This window comes from Furipterus horrens, unplaced genomic scaffold, assembly GCF_987537825.1.
Source record: "Furipterus horrens unplaced genomic scaffold, mFurHor1.1.pri manual_scaffold_4, whole genome shotgun sequence".
Lineage (NCBI taxonomy): Eukaryota > Metazoa > Chordata > Mammalia > Chiroptera > Furipteridae > Furipterus > Furipterus horrens.
In genome coordinates, this window is record NW_028327174.1 from 30,400,112 (window position 1) to 30,423,691 (window position 23,580).

At 33.4% G+C, this 23,580-nt stretch overlaps 1 protein-coding gene across 1 annotated transcript in view; it reads right to left on the reverse strand.

Moving 5' to 3' along the window:
• PLCZ1 (phospholipase C zeta 1) overlaps positions 1 to 23,580 on the reverse strand; it is a 31,118-nt gene that overhangs the window by 6,622 nt on the left and 916 nt on the right. The window contains exons 2-10 of the mRNA XM_090275473.1: positions 20,440 to 20,641; positions 16,209 to 16,353; positions 12,293 to 12,442; positions 11,070 to 11,154; positions 10,907 to 10,976; positions 9,416 to 9,567; positions 5,863 to 5,979; positions 4,614 to 4,786; positions 358 to 490 (exon numbers count right to left, since the gene is read on the reverse strand). Of these exons, the coding sequence (XP_090131599.1) occupies positions 358 to 490; positions 4,614 to 4,786; positions 5,863 to 5,979; positions 9,416 to 9,567; positions 10,907 to 10,976; positions 11,070 to 11,154; positions 12,293 to 12,442; positions 16,209 to 16,353; positions 20,440 to 20,641 (1,227 nt within the window). The remainder of the gene's footprint in view (positions 1 to 357; positions 491 to 4,613; positions 4,787 to 5,862; positions 5,980 to 9,415; positions 9,568 to 10,906; positions 10,977 to 11,069; positions 11,155 to 12,292; positions 12,443 to 16,208; positions 16,354 to 20,439; positions 20,642 to 23,580) is intronic.

Genomic DNA, 23,580 nt, shown 5'->3' on the forward strand with positions numbered 1-23,580 from the left:
AAAGTGTAATATGCTGTATCAGAATGATCAGAGGCTAGAAGTTAATTTTGCAGCCATAAAAATGTCCCCTAATTCAGCAATATTGGCAAAGCATAAAAAGAAGGACAAAATGAAAAAGTAGTAATTTTTCAGGTCAAATAAATTTTTTGTAGCTGTTATCTGAAAATATACCTAAATAAACATTAAATCCTTATCAAACTTCTTTTGCTGTATATAACACTTTCATTGTCTTGAACAGAGTGCAAAACCTTTGCCTTACAAATGACAAATGTGTATCAAAACTCTATCAACATAAAATTTGTAAGCGTTCCAACAAAAAGTCTAATAAAAGTTCAAAAAACTATATTAGTAGCTCACCATTTTTTTTAACTACACGGGTCTGCTGTTTAACTTGATCATTTGGAACACCGATAATTTCTATAATCACTAATGAGTCGGCTTTGTTAGATGATGAATGACTACTGGGAGGCAACTGGATACCACTGATAACCTGTGCAAAAATATTTGAAAACAAGAATTTAACAGAATATCCAATTGCATCACTATTTAATTTCAAAATAAAATATATATTCTAAAAATATTTACAGACTTTTAAGTGAATTTCCTTAAAAATTAAAAGTATAAAATAATGCAAAATTTAAATTTTAACTCTTTTTGCAAGTATCAATTGATGAATACCAGGAACATGTCTAAATTATTCCATTTCACCTATATGTGATTACAGTAGAATCCACATTGTCCCAGCTTATGGTCCAACATGTGTTTTTATTTTTAAAGCATTTGTTATGATTCTTTAAAAAAATTGCTTAAAAGTATTTTTATAATCACATTCTACTATAATCCAGGCTGAGTTTCTCTGGAAACATGAACTGTTTTCAAATTATATTGTATATATACAGCAAAAATTAAACTCAATATCAATACTACTTCTGAAAGGTAAGAAAAAGAATCACAATTTCCCAGGTAGCATTTTATCATAGTATAAATTATATGTTTAGATAATTTATCATAAATTTTATATTATGCATTTTCTATATTATCATAAGCAACCTGAGTCTAACAAAGTCCATTATTTCATATTCATATTAGGGACTGGGTATCAGAAAAATACTTAACAAAGTAATTAATAATAATCGTACTTAGCCTTTTATAATAAAGTCAAACTTGAAAATAACTTACCTAATTCAAGACTCTTAGTCTGAAGAAGACAAAGAGTAAACAAGAAATGTTGAAGGACGTCATCTAGGGCATAAAAAGGCTAATAAAACTACCTCTTTTGATTCCTAAGTCATGCCCTCCAGAATTTGGACAAGTCATAATGTAATCACAAAACTCCCTAGAATGATCAAAGCAGGAGGGAAGACCCCCATGGCTTAGGGTAGCAGTTTTCCTGGAAAATTATTAACCCTGTCTGTTTCACAGCATGTCAGTTACACCCCTACATGAGATCCCTTACAACACAAACAGATGGCATTTGTAAACACCTGTGCGTACTATCTTCCACCTTCACTTTCTCAATAAAGGAGCTGTATGTTCTCTTTATTATTCTCAACATGAAAAAGAAACCATCCATTCAATTAACCTACATGTATTGAGCAAACACTTTGTGTCAGGCACTGTGGATAAGGATTGAACAAAACACAGTCTTTATCCTTAAAAGACCCTCAGTCAAATGGGAGAGAATGACAAGTACCACAAGTAAATTAAAAATTATAATATAGTGTGGTAAGTGTCTAGTATTTGCATGCATAGGGTGTTATAAAAAAGGGGGGAAGAAAACTACAAAATGAAAATGAAACACAGTTAAGTGTAGGAAAAAACTTTCCCCAAAAAGTGACTTGGTCTTGAAATAGAGTCAGAACACAATAGGCAGGCAAAAGATAAAAGAATAATTCAGTCAAAAAAAATAGTAATATATGGAAGTGTCATCACGGACAGAAAAGGCTTCCCTGTGGTCACAGAATAAGGCGAAAGGCTGGTAGTGATGAGAGATGGGATTAGAGGAGTAAGCCAAGACCCTACTAAGAAAGGAATCAGGAGACACAAATAAATACTAAGTAGACATGAAAAGCTTAGCATTGCAGCAAAATCTCTCTGATTAACTTGTGGAAGGTGGATCAGGAAGACTCATACAGGATACCTGAAAACCCCTTAGGAAGCCAAAAGAATAGATGTGATGACAGGTAACAAATTCATAAAATAAGACCCTCAAAAAAATGACATCAGACCGAGAGAATGGATAAGGAAGACATTTAGCAGTAGGATTGGACATGGGAAGCAAAGTAAATGTGGAAGAGAAGAATGCCTCCCAATTTTTTCACCTGAGCTGAGTCAACACATAGAACTTAATTCATTGAGATTTAAATAAAAGTGTATTTAACTAGAAAAGAATGCTCAGGCTTTAATATTTTGTTTGGCAGAAGAATGATTAAATAGGTTTGGATGCTAGGTAAGCTATTAAACATGTACTTTTATATTCCCAAAATGAGGCCAGATTAAAGATTTGAGCACTGTTGGTGGTTGACGCCATAAATGTAGATAAAAGGACACAAGGAGAATATCTAGTTTGAGACCAGAATTAAGAAAAAGTCTTAGGCAACATAAATATTTTAGGGGAGGAAGAGAGAGAGGAGCCCACAAATGAAAGCGAGAAAGAATTGGTAAGGAAATAAGGAGACAGAAAAGCCCCAGAGGCCTAGCAAGATTTGTGTGCAGCTAGAAGAGATCTTAAAGGGTGGCGTATTCAGGCCTTCTCACTAGAACAACTAAAATATACTAGTTGCTTAAAACAACCAGAACAATGCAAATTTTTGCATTTTTTCATCCATGCAAAAAGACAGCAGAAATACTTTTTTCACACATGAAAGGATGCTGAAATAAAATCTACCTACATGATCAAAAAAAATTAACAGAAAAGTAAAAGGTATTAAAGGAGCTCAACAGAACTCAAAATATTAATGTCTACTACTTAGCTTATGTAATAATCAAAAAGAAAAATTTATTAATCTCTTTCATTTTGTATCAAAATTATAAAAGGGACACCAAAGTTATAATGACACTGTAAAATAACCTTAATGTACAATACTTTGCCAGGTTCTAGAAAGGGTGCCAATTAATTGATTTGAGGTAGTACCAGTGCTGTAGGCAATTTCTACTTACCCACTAGATGCCCCAATTTTAGAGTGACAAAATTCCTAATGACCAGGAGAAAAGCCAGCTACATATTTCACTGGCACTGTTTCCTGTGGTGGCCAGAATAATTTTTGTCCCATTTAGCTTTGCTGTACATCTCTTTTCTCTGGAAAACAGCTCTGAAACTTCTCAGCTGAGACAAAATGTGTAGAGTGAAAGTGTGTAGGATGAAAGTGGTCCCCCAAACCCTGTGACTTCACAGCAGTAAAAGGAGCTGAGATGGGAAGCGCTGCAGGAGGAGCGTGGTCTGGAGGTTCTGGTGCTTCCTCTCCACCCCCGACCTCCAGGTACCACTAGCAGAGAGCTACACTCAGTCATGACATGAAACACAATAAAATTGACCACGGATAGCAATGTAAGTGCCAAAATGCCAGAATAGAATCTGAGGTGGTTCATATGATTCTAGGAGCAACTACTTAAATAGAAAGAGGGACTAAAGAGACCACACTCACCCAATTTATTTGCAAACAACAGGTATAGATACAACCTAAAATAGAATTGCTTATAATTAAGTGGAGATAGAAAGCTTTGGATTTTCAATATTTGGTGAAATCTTTAAAAAAAGAAGAAAAAAGAAAAAAACACTTAGGTTATAGAAGACTAAGAAAGTTTCTGAGGAGTCTTTATGGAAAACAATACATTTTGCTCTCTATGAAATTACACAGGATGTAAGAAAACAAAAATGAGAAATGGGATAATAAGACAGTAATCAGGGAAAGAGTGCTGGATAGAAATATAAAGCAAGAAATAGGAGGTACATAAAATTGGGGGGGACTACTAATGCAGGTGAAAAATTCACATCTATATTAGACTCAGTAAAGAATAAAATCAAATAAAGAGGAAAAGCAAATGCAGAGGGAATGGGAAAGTAGTAAATTTGACACGAATTAGTAATATGAAAAGAAGACACTCAAGGAAAGCATGTGAATACTTTTTTCTTGTTTGTTTGTTTCTAAGTAATCAAGAATATCCAGAGACATGGTGGGGGGATCATAAACTGCAAAAGTCCAGTTCTAAGATTAAAGAAAAGTGAATAGCTTCTAGAATTTCCTAGTAAAACTCCTTAAGTTAAGGAGAAAAAAACAGCATATTGACAAGGCAATGAGTGGACTGACCTCAGATTTCTTGATCACAATATTAAATGCCTAAAGACAATGGAATAATATAAACAATATTCAGAGAGGAGTAAGTTTTAGCCTCAGTATTTCTAGTCACAGGTTGGTGATCATTCATGCAAAAAGTCAACAGAAAGACATTTTTCGGCTATGGAAGGATACTAAAATACCAGCCACCTGTAATACCTAAAAAGATCGACAAAAACTTAAAAAGCATTAAAGGAAATCAATGGAACTCAAAATATTAACGTATACTATCTAACATATAATAACCAAAAAAGGAAAAGCAAAAGTTATTAACCTTACCCTTATCATAAGTGTAACTGGATTGCTGTCTTCTGGTGTTTCACGTGGATTAAACTCTCTGTCAGTATCTCTTAGAAATTCTGGTTTCAAAATATATCCAGAACCCCCATTATCCAAAAATTTCCCATTTTGAATGTCCATAGGCAGACCAGGGGTCTGGAAATTTAAGGCCACTATGAGAAAAAAAGTATTGTGACATTTTCAGGAAATAGAGAGAATAGCTAAAGAAACAGGTTAATAGACTTACTGAAACCTAATCATGGGTTATACATCTTCAAACATTTTAAGAGCAAGCCCCATGAGTCAAATAACTCATGAGTTATAAACATTGTCTCTTGTCATGTCTATATTAACATATAATAGTGAGTTTCAAAGTTTAATCTGTATATTATTTTATAGTCTTATGTCAAAGAATCAAAATGGCACACTGTATTGACTAAGAATAGCAATGTACATGTCTGATAACACCCAGTAAATATGAGAGTAAAGAAAATCAGTACATTAAATGCAGGAAGGGAAGACACCAACTATACCATAAACTTTCAGGTCCAAAGAGATACTGTTATCACTTGAGGAGAAAATGAGAAAGAGACAGAGCAATAACGTTTTTAAAATATAGAAGTATATCCATAGAAGCTGATAAATAGCCACTGTATGCAATACCCCCATTCACATCCAACACTCCCCCACCTTACTGTCCCCCTCTCTGAAAACCTACAGGCCTTGCCACAATCCAGCAACAAGAAGGAGTGACACCAGGTACTTTCTGACAGATTGGTGCCAATGTTGTAATAGCTGATCAATTTGGAACAGAAAGAGTCTTGTAAGGTCATATAACAAAGCTACACAATAGTATTCACTTTTCAACTATGAATGCTGAAGCTGGTGTAAATTTTAAAAGGTAGAGATTACTTAATTTGAAGAGGCCCCTAGTAAATATTTCAAGCAAAGGACTTGATCTTCACTCTCCTCTTACATCAATTTTGTTTTCTTTTTTCCTTTTCCTTCACTTCCCATATTAACTCCTTATGAATTTATTGCATGCCCCCAACTTTCACCTCTCCAACATGTTTAGGAATAACTTTAGCTCTTGAAACCAATGATTCATCATTATTACCTGACTGAGAAATACTCAGGGCCCTCGAAAAAAAAATCTTCATAAGAAGCTCTTTTCAAGAATCTTTCATTAATTTGCAATATTTATTTTATCTTATCTTTGCAAAAAAACTTAATATTCTATATAACATACCCATTTGACAACCTACATTCCAAAATTCTTGAGGATTAAAATTGGAAGAGTCAGCTCTTGTTGCTTTGGGGTATATTCTGGTAATAAACGTGTTGGTGTGAAGAACAAAATCATTGGCTAAAAAATAAATTATTAAAACATTGTGAAAATTTTCTAATTAAATTAACTATTGTGTCTATATATATTATATAATCTACAATAGTTTCAACAGCTAGCGTATGCATTGTCTTGGCAATTCATGTAAATAAAAATACATCTATGCCTTTATGTTTGACAGTATAATTCACTGTCATTGAAGAGGTAATAATAATTTATTACACAATTTTATGCACAGTGATCATTCACTTGAGAAAAATGATTAGGTAACATATTTGGGGTTTTTTACATTCAAGTTAATTTTACTTTGACATAAAGATATATTAAATTCCAAAATAAAATACATCCATTTTTTTAAATGAGAGTAGTATTATTCCACATTTTGCCTTTTCTTTGGTTTTCACATTACGACAGGATCACATATAAGTCATATAAAACTATATGGAGCCATAAAACTAACCCAGTTGAATATTTAGTAGATTATCAGGGTTGAAATCAATGTTAAAGTTATACAGTTCAGCTGTCTGTCAACCCTAACCACCACAAGATCTTCCCTCAAAGCTCATTCATTATTTCATTCTGTTTGCATCCTTCTATTGAAAGAGAGTTTGCTACCTCCCAATACTTTTGATTATTTCAAATGTGTTTCTTACTGAGATAAGATCTACTATACACAGTCTATTTGAGTTCCTATGTATATTCTTTGTTTCAACTATGTATTCTTTATAAGTTTCTATTTTTATATATTCTATTTAAACCACTTAAGATGCAAAGCTAATTTACATCTGTTACCATTGGACACACCTTCAAATTTTTTAATGCAAATTTATGTTTCTCCAAGGTTTTTATTCTTTCACTAGGCAGGTCCTGTTCTCTCAACCATTCTTGCTAACAAAGTGACCAGTCATAATATAAATGGTTGATGCCTATGGTCAATTATAATTGCTGGTCAAACTAGGACAGAATCATTGCCACCCTCATCCTCAACGCTATTCTTTAGGAAGCATTATCAAGTAAAAAATTATTTACTGAAGTAAATATTAATTACAGTTAACTTCATCAGCTCTCATTTTTAGAATTATATACTCCTTGAGACAAAGTGTATTTTGAAGCTACCCATGTTAAATGCACCATATGTGTCCTAGTATCATGATCCCTCATCCAGTCCTAAACTAGATGTTTATCTTTAAGTAAAACATGTACTCTTCTCGGTCTTAAGTTTTTCCATCTACAAAGTGGTAAATATGAAAAATCACTAAAGTACCTTAACATAATAAGATTTTGTTCCTTCTGATATTAATCTTTAGAAATTAAAGCATGCTGTGTTATTATAAATGTAATTTATGTTCATTTTATATAAATGAGAAAATCAAACTTAATAAATAAGAAATAAAACTACATATAATCTCTTCACTCAATTAATAACCACTGATAATCTCTTAGTATCTTTCCATTCTTTTGTCATATGTACATACTTATTTTATTTTTTAAGATTTTATTTATTTATTTTTAGAGAGGGGTAGGGAGAGAGAGAGGAAGAGAAACATCAAGATGTTGTTGCCTCTTGCATGCCCCAACTGGGGACTTGGCCTACAACCCAGGCATGTGCCCTGACTGGGAATTGAACCAGTAACTTTTTGATTCACTGGCCAGTGTTCAATCCACTGAGCCACACCAGCCAGAGCTGTACATACTTATTTTAATTAAATCATATTGTTTATTCCCTTTCATGAATGTCCATTTTTTTTCTTACTAAGATAACATGAAAATCATTTCACTTCAATAATATTCACCTACTATATATTTTTAATGGCTATTTACATGTATCAAAAGTTCTCTTTTTTATTTTTCTTATTATAAACCTAATGTTTTTTTTTAAATAATGATGAGCATCCTTGCAGTACACATTTGCCCACATCATTAATTATTTAATATTGACTTTGGGTCCAAGAAAAATATTCTATCCTCTTTCCAAAAAGATGGTGATCCTGTACTTTATAACTCAGAATTACCCAGTCCCTTTTCAGAGTTTGAGACAGTGCTTAATATAATGAGAGTGAGAGAATTATTACTACTTCTGCTGTACCCAAATGTCCCATCCCCATGAACAACAACAGAAATCATCCAATACTTTAAAAGGTCAGAGACTAGTAAAGTAGGTCATTCAAATTCCAACTCTGTTGACAAGACTTCACAGTAAAAAATATATTTTATATCACAACCCAACACACACAATTATAGATTATAAAGAAAACTATACTTATTTTTACTGTACACAATATATTGTATTTTATTCCATTCCATTACATCCTATTATTTTAACTGTGGTCTATTTCTACTGAATTAATATTTGTTCACAATATATAGTTTAAAAACAAAAACAAAAAAGACCCTAAAATATCCAGGGTCTCTTTAATGGACAGTTTAGGGAGATGAGCTAAAGTGTACCTCCAAACACTTGGGTACTGGCAGCCAGTCTAATGAGGTTAACGGAAAAATATACAAGAATCCACATTTCTGAAAAGCCAACAGATTTTATTAAGTCAGTTGCAGGTGCTGATTTTCATGCCATGGTGTCTTTACACAAGATGGTAGATTGCAATTTCTCAGAGAAATTTGGAGAGTCACCTGACTGTTGAGTTAATGACCCAACCCTTTTTAATTTGAGGATATTCCCCACCATATAAGCCTGAGAAGAGGGTAGGGTCTGCTTCCCATTCTCTTTCTCAGGCTTTGTTGCATCTTGGGCCCTACCAAACAGAATAACCCACCTGAGATTTAGAATCTGAAGACAGATAAAAGAAGATGCAGAGATGCGTCCCTCTACAGGTGTGCTACGGTAGTGCGCACTCTGCACAGCCACCTGGTGGTCTGGCCTGGGTGCAACGCCCTCTCTCTTCACCTCAGACAGACAGCCTCCAGGTCTACTTAACTCTGGCTCTTAGATGCCCGCTGAGTCCACGAGTGCATCCTGGCTCGCTCTCACTGCCATAAACCTTCATCATCTTTTCTCTGGAGGCAGTCTCATCTTTATGTTGCTATCAGAGGCATCTTTCAGAAACACACAAGGGATCATGTAACTACTGAGACTTCACTCTTCTCTTGCTCACCCTTGATTCCGGGAGTTCAAATTACTTGGAACTTGGTTCTGCCTTTCTGTGCAGCCTTGTCACTCTCTGCTCTTCTACATAAATTACTTACCACAGCCCCACCCACCAAAGTGTCTATACTAGACATTCTCAATCAAAATTTCATGATTTGAAGAAGTCAATTATTGGTTAAGTTCTGTGAAATAAAACTTAATGTGGCTTTAAGCATTAAACCTTTTTTTAATTGTGTTAAATACGTTGAAATTTTACAAGAAAGTACTTTTTATAAAAATCATTGACCCATCTTGACACATTAGCAGTGAGTATAATGTTTAAACACTTCAACTGTTTGAATCATAAGAATTTACCTTTCAACTTGGAAAGTTTTCGAGCTACTGACTCTTCAATAGAATTGCTTTCATTAAATTGTTGGTATTGTCTTGAATGGTGAAAGGTTCTGAACTTCTCAGCTTTAGTATAAATGACAAGATCAGATAGTGCCACAGCCACTTTTACCTTTGTGGTACAAGAATAAAATGCAGTAATTTCACATTTTTGCACTAATAATTTAAAATTTTTCTCTTCCAACAAAGAAAAAATGCTTTCAAATTGATAATTTTGATCTTTTCATAATATTATCTTTTCAAAGACCACTTGGATTGGGTTGATGTGATTATTTTTTGACAGTAATATTTAATGTTAATATGAAACCGACCCAACCTAAAATCCCAATTAATGTAATAAGTAGTGAGGATGGCAATTATTGTTATTTCCTTTTTCCCAAAGACCTCAGCTTGTTCTCATAAATTTGACAAATTTAGAAATTTTAATCATGAGCAAATCATATTTCCAGGATGATCTTACATTCTGGAGTAACTTTCATTGTCTAGTGTACATTGGCTTTTTTTAATCCCTGTATCTATCTTCTCTACACTTCTGCTAGCCTTTTCCCATGTTTTGTTTTGGGAAAGCATTTCTCACTCATGCTCAATCTATGTGCCTATACAATATGAACTGGGCCTAAGTGAAGCTTTGCCTTCTCATTGCAATAGCAATTGGTTCAGGACTATGCATATAGCTAGGTCATAGCCAATGTACAAGAAGAATTTGCTTAGTCAACTGAGAGATAGACAGGCCCTCCACTGGATTTGAACCTAAAAGCATATACAGCTTTGCAAAGTCTTGCACCAAAATAGAGAAAATGAGGCCAAAGATGGAAAAATAAATAAAGTTCTGTGGATTTTGCTTGAGACACTATACCAAGTCATTTCTGAAAGTTGAATCCCTTTTCTTAAACTTTTCATTATGGGAGTCAATTAGTTAATTGGGCCAAAACTTAATTAATTTTACTTAAACCAAACAACTTGGTTTTGTGTCACTTGCAACCTGATACACCTTCTTATGTCATGTTGCTTTGTATACTTACAATACTGCATTTTATAAACAATGATTTTTGGTGATTGTTGGGGAGATGGGGGTCTAAGGGGACTAAATGGTAATGGAAAAAATTACAATAAAGATTAAATTTTAAGGAACAATGATTTCCTTGTCTCTGGCAGTATAATCTCCTTGAGGGCAGAAAGATCATATTGTTTGTATCTTTTGTACACTGCACAATGCCTAGTACATAAGAACACATAATGTTTGTTACCATATATAAAAATATAAAAACAAACAGGAAAAGGGATAACTTTTAAAGATTCTTTTTCACTGCTAATTTTTTCCAAAATAATTTAAATGACACACTACAGTTCCTACAAGGAAGAAGGATATTTCTCCCTCAAAAAAAATTTAATTGTCCACCAATAAGAAAATAACACAGCTTTTCAATTATTTGTAAGACTTTCTCAAATAATAATCTCACCTTCTTTTTCTTGAAAAGTGGCAATCCAACTATATTCTTTGATCTTTTTTCCCTTTCTGGAGTGTCTTTTAAAATATCCAGTGATTCTGATGAGTCACCTTTGTCTTCTTCCTCTTCTTGATCTGTCTCTTCATGGTCTTCATATTCCTCTACCTGACCATGTTTATCAGAACCTCTCCTTGCATGGGTTTCCGTTAAGGTTCCTATTTTCTTGTTCCTAACTAATATTTTGAACTTTAATGCCTACAGAGACAATTTAAAAGACAGATACTATTACACATTTACAGGTACGTTTGCATTTGTAACAGTCATTGAAAAGTCGTTCATGGTATTTTCAATTAGCTCACAGTTGTAAGATACATAAGAGCTTCATCTTTTTCCATACGTCTATAAATACCCTAATATATACTTTCACCATTAAATTTTTAACTCATTTAAATAAAAAAGGAAAACAATTAAAGAAAATATTCAACTATCATAGTACTGCTCTGCGCCAAAATGATAACATGTCAAAACTAAACTATCTGGTGTTAGACAATATTATCATGAAAAAAAAGTTTGTTTATCAGCTGATAAAAATTGGAGTAAAGAGAGAAAACTAAAAAAGAAGAGAAAGGAGGAAAGCCTCGGGAGTGTGGTGTTACAAGAAAGTGGTTAAGGAGAGGAAGGAGGCATCTGCAGCATTGAATGCTGTCAAGGGAATGAGTGATAAAGACTGAAATCGGTCCATTAGAAGTTATCAGTAGGAGTCTTTGATGACCTCACGAGGTATTTACTGTGGTGCAGGTGGAAGAAGCCTGATCAGGCTGGCTGTGAGATGAGGAAATGGAGATTTTAGTTGAGACAAGAAATAATAAAATAACAAGATAGCTGGAGAGCAAACTGAAATCCTCAGGGGAAGGTGGGGTGACTTTTGTAAACCAAATACTTGAGTATGTTCAACTGAAGATGGAAAGTTACCCATAAAGACAGTTAAATTGTAAGAGCAGATTAAATGTAGGGGAGAACTTGACATCCAGGTGCTGAGTAGAGCCTGGACTTTACTAAGAGGTCTTTGCCTCTCTCTTAGCCTTGTTGCCTATAAAACATACCAAATTCCTGTGGCCTAATATTAATTGATTTGAAATTTTAGTCTCATGGGGTTGACACACAATTTAAAAAGTGGGGTTTTTATATATATCACCATATATTCTCTTTTTCAAAATATATTCACCTAAATTTTCATAGAAACATTTCCTAAGTAACACATTTCAAAAAACACACCTCTTTAAATAATCAACATAAGCAGTTTCATTGATCTCTAGCCCAGTGTCATGAGCCAATATAATCATGACATACTTTTCTTTTGTTCATAACCTGAGCTTCTCAGAAAAAATGTTACCTCTGGTGAAGGTAGTTCGTCTGGATAATCATCAAGCATATCAGAAAGCAAGGCATCTCCCAAAATAGACTGCAAATTGTCTGCCATCACTTCTTGTTGGGGAGGGGAGCAATGATTTTCTAAAGAGAGCACCACTGGGTAGTCAGATGTCTAAAAAATTAACCATTACTACAGTTATTTCTCTGAACACCTCAATTAGTTTAACACAATTAATAGAAGCACTTACTCTATTTTAATACTAACTTTTAAGGTAACTTTGCAAAAATAATTAAGTATTCTTTAAACTGAAAATATTTTCAAGTTTGACAAAACAGGAAACATTAAATCTATATAAAAAGGAAAAGTATTACTATTTGCACTAGAAATATAACAACTGAAGTATCCAACAATGGGTACTTGTTTAAAAAAGTTAAGGCATACCCACTTAAAGGAATGATATAGATTTGTTAAGGAGGAGGTGCCACTATATATACTGTTAGAGAAATTTGTCTATAGTAGAGTCTTATAAAGAAAAACAAGTTGCCAAAGAATAAGAGTCTGCATTTTTATTTTTCAAAGTACATATATATGTGTTTAGTTAGATGTTTTTAAATGTGATGAAAAAATGTCAACACTGATAAATTAAGGAAAAGGTTAATTTTCTACTTTTTCAGTTTTAAATTCTAAAATCAAAATTCATAGCTTTATAATTAAAATCAAAGATAAAGATATTTTTAGTTTTTAATAATATAGAGGATATATTAAATAAGGATAACTCTATGAAGATATTTCCTGACCTTTCTTACCACTGTAAATTTGACATTCACCACAAAATAGAGAACAACACTCATTTTTGGATCTTAATCAGAATTATTCTGTTTCCATATATAATCACCAGGGCACAAATTTACCAATTTATAAACACTTCAAGGAATGACAGAGTCTGCTGCATCATCCCAGACATTTGAATGGGAGCTGTATCTTTTTAATGTATGAGTATTTTACTTTCTTGTGGCTGTTGTAACAAATTTCTGTAATCTCGGTTTGCTTGGAACAAGAGAAATGTATTATCTCACAATTGTGGAGGCCAAAAACTTAGAATCAGTCTCATTAGCTAAAATTACTTCAACAGGCTCTAGGGTAGATCTGTTCATTGTCCCTTTCAGCTTCTGGTGGTTGCCAACATTCCTTGGCTTGTGGCCATGTCACTCCATTTTCTGCCCCTCGTTCACACTGCCTCTTCCTCTGTGTGCATGGGATCGTCCTTTATCTCCCTCTTATAAGAATATGTGATGGCATTTAGGTCCCACACAGATAAATTAGCGTAAAAATAATCTCCTTATCTCAAATTTTTTAATTTCATCATATCAGCAAGCACCCTTTTTCCAAATAGAGTGACATTTATAGGTTCCAGGAATGAGAATAGTATTTCTTCAAAGGCCCATATTCAGGCTTTTACAACATGCCTTCTCATATATGCCCACATACACATACATATATATAGAGTCAGTCTAATAATAACAGAACATGTCAAAATTTTCCCCCAAAATAAAGTGATTTGGAGACTAGGCAAAGTGATAGCCTAGCAGATAAATTTCATAATTAGGCCCTAACTTCACTCACTGGGGAGAGCTCCTTTTTTTGGCTTCTGTAGTGTTCCTTCACTCCAACCTCTGGAAAGGTCCTCTTATGTTTTATCCTCCTTGCACATCTTAGCTCAATGTTAAGGAGTTTGCTTTCCTTGTGGTTCACTTCCAGACCCAGGATTATTTTAAGACTCATCTAAGAGTTGGACTTGTGTCTTGTTTTGTTTTGTTTTTTGTTTTGTTTTGTTTTGTTTTTGGCAACATAATTACTTTAAACACTTAGCTTTCTTACATGGTTGCTTCTAGTAAGTTTCATGTGCCAATACCTATAACCAAAGGTCTTTCCTAATTATCACTACCAGGTCTATTTTATTTCATTGCTCTCTCTTTCCCAAATTAATGGTAGAAAGTTCAGCCTTCGATCTAATCTTTGCTGCAAAACTGAGTTCCTCTGTTCAACTGAGAAAGCTCACTGAGTCTCTGTTGCTCAAAGCATTGTTCTTTTTTTTTCATTCTGCCTCTTTCTCTTTGGAATCTTAGAAGTTGTAGAAGTTTCCATCCTTGCAAGGCCTTTGAATTTTTAAATTGTCTCTAGTTCCTTCTATTTCCCTGGTTACCCACCCTGGATGACATAAGAGTGTTTTCTATACAGATATTTGGAAAAAGTATTTCAAATTAAAGGTTAATGCTGCAAGTGCAAAGGCTTTGAGATGTGTCTGAAAAAGAGTAAGGAGGCCAGAATAAACAAGCGAACAAAGGAGAGAAAAAGAAAAGATCAGAGAGGTAACAGAAAACAGAGGATGTAGGGCTTGGGGAGACACAGTATGGATTTTAGCTTTTATTTTGAGTGGAATTGAAAGTTTTGAGAAGGGGAATAACATGATCTGACTTACCAAAAAGTCACTCTGGCTGATACATTGAGATAAAACTGCAGGGGAAGAGAAAGAGAAGCAGGACTATTGGCTAAGAAGCCATTCAATAATCCATGTGAGAGGTGATGGTGGTTGCCCAGGACAGTGACAATGAGAATGGGGAGAAGAGGCTAAAGTCGGTATATATTTTGAAAGCAGAGCCAAGAGGATTTGCTAAAGAATTTATGAAGAGGTTAGAGAGAAGAAGGGGAGGGTTAAAGTTGACAACAATGATTTATTTTAGGTTTCAACACATAGAAGTTACAATTCAGTGAAACTGGGAAGACTATGGAAAGAGTAGGACTGGCAGAAAGAGGAGTATCTGGAGCTCAATTCTGGACATGTAATATTAAATATGCCTATTAAGTATGCAAGTAGAATGTCTGTAGTTGTCTGTATTTGTACATAGTTCGAGGAAGTCTGGGTAAAGATATAAATTATATGTTATAGAGAATCAAAGGCATATATCAATATTTTAAATTAAAATAGAAACTTTTCATATTTTATATTTTGTGAATACTTAGTATTTTATACTCTATTTCTAGTAAATAATGGAGCAATTAATTTGAATTTGTGATTTTAAGTTATGTTTATGTTTATAGATAACATATTGACCTATTTAGGAGAACTCTCAGTTTATCAAATTCATAAGTTTATTTTATAGATATGCATTAACTTCTTAAATATACATTAAGTATTCAGTAAGGTTATGTTAAACTCTTCAATTTCACTACAATTAAGTACTTAAGAAAGAAATCAAATATATTAACTTAACTAAAACAATTTAAAATACCTAAAGGTGGTTAATTAGCCAAGTTTGTAAATGAGACCAAGTAGTACTCAAAATTGAGTGGTTGTTAAAACCTGCTCAATTTATAGACTAGGATTTGTAAGCTGACTTCAGAGGCTTTAGACAACTATATCTCTGAATCTATAGCTTTAATAATTGAATAGTAATTTAAAAATCAAAAATAGACTTCTAAACATTTTTGCTGTATAAATAGTTGCCCCATCATCATTAAAAAAAATGTCAACAATTGAGATAATACATTTTTGACACATTTTATTTTTGTGTCTTGAAAGTAAAATAGTTCAATATTGGTAAAATATGTACTATTATATAACCCTACTGTAATATCAAACAGTATTTCACAAACATTTTGACCATATTCACATTAATAAACATATGATGTAATAAACACATATATATATATAACAATTAAACAAAAAGTTACATGAAACAACATGTACTTTACTACCTGAGATTAACTTTGATAACTTTATCATTAACTATATAGTACATGCATTTCACTGCCTACTAATGGATCATAACCCACAATTTGAAATATCACTAATCTAAACTAAGGATAAAGGTCATAGGATTTTGATACATGAAAATTATGTTTAAATAACTATAATTTAATTAAAATGCGCACATACTATGAATGCATATTTGTGTATCGCTTGGATAACAGTTTTAAACCGGAGCTTGCTGGTGAATGTATAACCATGGTATACAACAGGTTCATTTTGTGATCCATCCCAGCAATCAATTTCCAGACAACGACATCCTTTCACAAGAGCACTAGCAGAATTTAAACAAAATAAATTGTCATTCTTGGATCATTAAAAATGTCAAAACATTCTAAAGACTATTTGTGATTTTGCAATAAATGTATAAATGAATCCATTCACATTCTCCAAGTCTCACAAAAAATGTTTGATATACAGTTCACTATCAATAAATATTTACTGTGTTTACATGAGGGACAAATTGACACCTATAAGGATGCAAGAAGAAAGTGGAAGGAAGACAGAAGTGATCTCCTAAACACAATCTTAGAAGAGATATAAATGAATGAAAAATGGCTAACTTGCGTGTCAAGATCTTAAGATTGATGTTCATGTATCAGGGAGGAGGTCCAAAAAGGTGCCCTGCCATACATGGAGATATTTTTTCCGTAGAAATCCAAGTGAGCACTTGTTTTCCAAAAAGGGTATTAATTTAGCCCACCACTTCTAAGCCAGTGGTTCTCAGTCAGGACCATTTTGCCCCCTAGGAAACATTTGACAACGTGTGGAGACATTTTTGGTTACTGCAACTGAGACAGAAGAGAAATTTGTAACTAGCATCTGGTGGTAGAGGCCAGGAATGCTGGTAAACAGTTTACCATGCACAGGACTAAGCCTCCACAACAAAGAATTATCTCACATAAAATGCAAAGAATTTGAGAGACCCTGCCCAAGCCATAAAAACCTGGAGAGGAGAGTGTGGTCCTAGCACCAATAATTTGTAGAATAATTCTTTCAAACAGAAATACAAAGTACCACATAAACCATATGCAAAAATAGACTTTTAGACCTTGTACTTCCTTGGGGATCATTTTTAGTCAGTTTTTAGGAAGATGACTCAAGCAGTATTTAGGTAGGAGTGTAACTGAGAAAAAAATAAAGCAATTATGACTGAAGTCAAGGTGTTGAATTCAGGGGGAAAAGAGACCTTATGTTCCCTCAGGAATAACAGAGATGAAAGATGGAAAGGAACTGAGGAGGTAGGACTTTAAAGGGGAAGGGAATCGATAAATTTTATCTGTATTGGAGGCTTCATTAAAACAATATAAAGCTGAAGGATTAAACTCTTTTTCGAGTTTTTCAGAGATTTGTTTTTTAAGATCATTTTGTCTTACTTTTTTAAGTGTGCACTGCTTTATTCAGGCGTGTAGAGATGCAATATAATGTAAAGTTTCAGAGCTTTTGAGTGCACTTGTCCCAGTGTTGGGGGATTGCACGTACAGCCTGCTTCTAAGGAAATCTTGTTTGACTCGTTGATCTTTTTTTCATGGGCAAATAAGGACCTAATTTTAGTTCCTAAATCAGGCTTTATCTTTTGAAATCATCTTGAATATATTTCTCCGGTTGTATATTTCTTTATGTGTTTAGATTTTAAATTGTAGAATAATCAATATCTATTTGTAAAGTTTGTTAACTGCATTGAAAGAATGTTTGCTTTACTCTCCTCTTAGTCGACTGTTAAGGTATATTGTCTTGGCCTTTTTATCAATACAGATATAAGTTCCCCGGGGTGTTAACAGAGAATAATTTTGAACTCTCTCCTTGGAAAACAAAAGAAAAAAACTACCAAAGCCTCAGTTGTGGAAGAAAACTTTTCATGAAGGACAACCTATATAATTATGATTCTTGCTGCTTCTCTAAGTAGTTTTGATTTTATCCTCAGCTTCGACCAACCTTTACCAAAGTGCTTATTTTGATTACTTGTTATGGTCTTCAGCAAGAATGACTTGAGTTATTCAAAGGTATGTAAGAGAAAGATGTGTCTCCTCCACGGGTGAAACCACTTTCTTTTTCACACTGACTCCCCTTTTTGGAAATGAATAATGAAATTTTCTGTCTCACTCAGTAAAGAAAGGCTCCACTTAAATAATTTGAAGGGACTTTATATGGATTAAAATATTTAATGTTATTAGGACAGTCCTCCTTTAAAAATGAGTAATTGAGACACAAAGAGGTTATATTTGTCCCATAATTAACAAATGAGGAAAAGTGAGGAAAGATCATCACTGGAAATGTAAACATTAATTAATAAGTAAACATTACATTAAACCACCTCTCATGATTAAAGAAATTTTAAAAGACTTGCCTTCTAAGATTATATCTTCCTCAAGTGGGTAGAGAAACAGAGAAAGAAATACAATTAACTTTAAATTTAAATATTCCATTGGGTGGAATATTCTCTTGGAATTCAAAAGTAATTGTCTACATTTCCAAATCAACCAGTTTAAAATTTATATTTTCTCTTTTTAAAAAATAATTTAAATAATAAAGTATGAATAGAAAGTTCTTTAATGAAAGTATAGCTATGATTTGGGCTATCCTTACAGAATTCTAAGTGGATATACTTCTGAGTTTGTAAAATTATGTATTTATTTAGATTTTAAATTGGAGAAACAATCCTTATTTGTAAATGTGATATGATCATGGAATAAGATATTTTTTCCTATATATGGTTTTCCTAAAGTGATATCCAATCACATAGATTTTAACATCACCTGTATGCCAGTTACTTCCAATTCTATTTTTCCAGTCCGGATATTTCTTCTAAATCCCATGACTGTCTGACATGGCCCTTTGATAACAACTCAGCATCTCAGACTGAACATAAGAACTGTTGCACTCTTACTTTTGCCTCCCACATTACAATGGCCTCCCTTCTCAGGCTTCCTCATCTCTGTGCATCATAGCATCATAATCCAGGTTATCAGGCCAAAAATCTTGATACTGTCTTCCCCTCGGACCTCTCTTCAAATTACCCAGTGAGTTCTGTTTGCTCTGTCTGCCTCCTTAAAGTATTTCAAACTCATCCACTTCTCTCAACTGCAACCTCATGAATTCACCATCAAGTAGGCTGCTACAGTATCTTCCCAAATCACCTTCCACCTCCACTCTTGCACCATCAGTCTTTTTTTCCACAGTAAAAAGTAAATCAAATTACGCCATTATCCTAAGGAAAACCCCTCCAGTGGCTTCCCAATGCAAGTGGAATAAAATCCATTCTCCTTACCATGCTCTCAGAGACCCTCCTAAACTGACCTTGTCTACCTTCTTCATTCTCCATTCACTCATTTCAAGCCACTAGCTGTCTTTCATTCAAACATGATGAACACTTATTATTACTTCTACTTAGCATGCCCTTCCTACCAGATTTTTCTGAGACGTCTTTTTCGACACTCAAACCTTAATAATGTCCCCTCCTGAGATGGCTTTCCTGAAACTTTAACTAAAGTACCACACTCAGCCTCACAGTTACTTTGTATCTTGTTATCCTAGATTATCTTTCCCATATGACTTATCAGTCCCTGAAAATAACAATTTGGTTACTTGTTTATTATGTTTATTTCCATGAAGAGATGAGGGTGGCAGCTTTGACAATCTCGCTAACCACTGTGTCCTCAGCTGACTGACTAAACTGAAGTCTGGTATTCACAGTATAATACATTGTAGAATGCAAAATTAGAGCTATAGCATACATTGCTTTAAATCTATGTAAATAATGTGACATATAAATCTCTATACATTACTATTTTTAAATGCTAAATTATACAACTTACTCTGTTGTTGGCTTTACTCATAGTATTGTGTCCTGATGTCTGAGAATTCATTTTAACCACAATTTTTAAAAATCTGAATGTTATGATTAGCTAAATAAGTTGTCTTTTTCATATATTACTATAAAAAGTTATTCAGGAAACTTCAGAGGGCTAGTAACTGGGGAAAGGAAGTCATCAGGCAGAATCAGAAGGAAAGTGTGTGATACTAATACATAGAATAACTATGATACTAATACATAGTCACCCAAAGGTTGGCTAGCCAAGATATACACAAAGCAAAATTGCTTATCCCTGAGACCTGACTTGGGATGGTGAACACACAATACAATATATAGGCAATACGTCAGAGAATTGTACACCTGAAACCTATATAATTTTATTAACCAATGTCATCCCAATAAATTTAAAAAAAATTTCTCTCTCCTTTTTGTTTGCCTAACACACATAACCTGCTTTTACTGTGAATTACTATCAATGGAAGTAGATACCAGCAGGAACTTCCAAGTATTTTTAAGTGTAACAAACTTAAAAATCAAAATAAATACCTTACATATCCCCAAATGTCACTTGGTCCCACTAATTGGTCAGATATCAAGTATGTATTATGTGAACTTGAAATAAAATAATCTTTTAATGGATAATGCATATCCTGATAAACATTTTCAAATTCATTATTAAATAGTAGACAGTCAGATGAGCCCATGTATCTTGTAAAACCTTCAAATGACATGTGGAATGCTTCTTTAACTATAAAAAAATGAGAAAAAAAGGATAAGAAAATATATCTCACTTTAAAACTTATTCAGTAGTAGAGCATATTTCTAAAATACTCATTTAGATTTAATATTAATACTATTTTTTATTTTTCTTTGGTAACAAATTTTTCTAATCAATACCTTTACTTCTTCTGTATAATCATTCAAGCAGAGAATGTATTGTCTCTGATTTTTTAATGTCTTAAAAATATATATAAGAAAAATACAGATGTCACTGATCAGTGAATTTCCACAAGCTAAACAGCTAGATAATCAGCACCCAGGTCACAGATCAGAACACTAGAACACCCTAAAAGCCTCCCTCCTGCTAACTTTTAGTCTCTCCCCTCAGCCACCCCAAGGGTAGTCAATGGTCTGGATTCTAACAGCATACATTCATTTTCTCTTGTATTTGTGCTATATAGGAATGATCTCATACAGTTTGTAGTTTGCTCAACATTGTTTCTAAGATTTGTTCTTGCAGTTGCATATAGTGAGATATTATGTTCCCATTCTCTAGAGTATTCCATTGAGTGAGTACACCATATTTTACTTATTGATTCTACTTTTGATGAGCATTTAGATAATTTAGAGTTTGGGGCTATTACAAAGAGTTTAGCTATAAACAGTCAGTGGCTATCTTTTGGTACAAATATGTACACATTTCTGTTGGGTGCATGCCTGCAAATAGAATTGCTGGGTCATTTACACATTATCATCTTTAGTAAGTTATCTCTAAAATTTTGTACACAGTATAACCTATACCAAAAATTATCTATTTAATCAGAACTCTGGCTCTGGAATCAGACAGCTTGGGTAAAATTCACGTACTTGTATAATAAGCATGCTAGTTAACCTAACCCTATTTTTGGAATTATGGTAATAATAGTATTATCCCATATATTAGTTGCTGTTGTTTTTGTTGTTGATAATTCAATCTGTCTCAAAATAGGAGCTGATGTAAGTATTTACTATAAAAGCTTAACAAGAGGAGGAAAACAAATTAAAGCTCAAAATATGATACAATATTAAGCAGCCTTTAAAAAAATATATCAGAAAAAAATATAGAAAGACAGGAGTAAATGTTCAGGCTATCATAAAATGAAAAGGCCAGGGTTCAGAAATGCTATTACAATTTTTGTTTTAAAAAATGAAAACTAGGAGAAAATATGCAGAATGTTTATAGGCGTGCAAACTTTCTATTTCAAAGCAATGCAAATTTATGGGAACTTATGGGACAAATGCATCATATGTTGTAATAGTAATCATTTGCATAAATTGATTCTTTTTCCCAGTGCAATTAGCAGCAATTGGCTTATAGCCCTTTTTAACAATTAAATAATTAAGTAAATTTATTTGATAATGGAAGAGAAAGCAAACTCATTTTGTGCCTTTAAAAACTACTAGATTGAGATGAGAATAGCTCATGGATTTTTAAAAACCTCATTTGGTACATGTTGCATACCAATATGGGATGAGATTGAGGAGCTTGGCAGTATTGGGAACTACAAAATCATAATTAAAATTGGCCTTAATAAGTCTCTAAAGTGATTGATAAGCATGTAAAGGAAATGCAAAGTCTTGGCTCTGTATGAAAGTGTGTGAGGCAGAGGGAGGTTTAAAAGATGAAATGGATGAACAGAACAATGTAATATTATAGTTAAAATGAAAACGCAATTCAAAGATGTCACTGCCACCAACTTTAAAAGGCAGAACTTGGACTTCTATACCTCCATTTTTAAATCCCATTATCCCATTGTATCTTTTACCACCTGTAGGTAAGCACTAGTATTTTGTTTTTTTAATATTCGTTAGATCAGTCCTACTGAAAATATTTATTGGTAAATTGGCTGTTTCCAGTAACCAAGGATATAAAGAGCTTGAGCCAGAATATAACCCTGAATTCACTACTTCCTTAGAGAAAGTCTTTGCTGTTTTAAAAACAATAGAAGTCAGCTGAATTCATCAGGAGTGCTTAATGGAGCAGCTATTTTATATCCTGGCGCAAACTCTCTGTCTTGTCTCAAACCTGCAAAAGTTTTCATGGTGATCTGACCAAACTCTGGCTGGCAATGCACTTAGTCCTACTACTATAATGCTTAAAACCCTCCAAAGTTTTTAGGTGAGACTGAGTGACAAAGCCAAAATCTTAATTATACCTCCAAGACCAGCGTGATTTGATCCCTGCCTATCTCTCCAAATTCATTTCCCTGTCGTTCTCAAAGTTTCAACCACAGTCCTCTTGTCCCTTGAATTCTCCAACTCAGGCCCAACATTTGTCTTCCCTCAACTCAAACTCTTCTATTTTGTCACATGGCTAGTTACTTCTCATCATTCAGGTCTCAGTTTAAATGTCACAAACTCATAGAGGACTCTCCTAAACACGCAACTTAAACTACACTTCCTGGGTTGTTTACTCTCTCTGACTTCCTCTGTTTTATTTTTTAACAGTACACAGCACTCTCTGAAATTAGTTTTTTCTATATCTAATTCTTCATTGTCAAAATTCCTCCAAACTTCATCAAGAATATAAGATCTAGTTTGCTTTTGTTACCACTGTATTTCCAGCCCCTAAAAACATACTTGGTTGCCACAAATAAATATTTGAATAAATTATGTGACTCACTGAAAGAATAACTTTGGTTTTATTAAAATCCCTATTATCATATGTTAAACATTAGTAACCATAAAACAACTTCCAAAGGCAGGACTTGGACTTTTATACCTCTCTTTTAAAATAAATATCTTATATATTTAATTTAAATTACCAAATAATTGTTGTAGGGTTAAACACCATGCTTAACTTAATTGCTATTTAGACAATTGTGTAAATAAATATGTTATTATATTATCTCTTCATTACTTTATTTAGAGATGAGCATAAATTAAAATTTTTGAAGTTTTTTTATCCAATGAAAGATGAGACAAAGA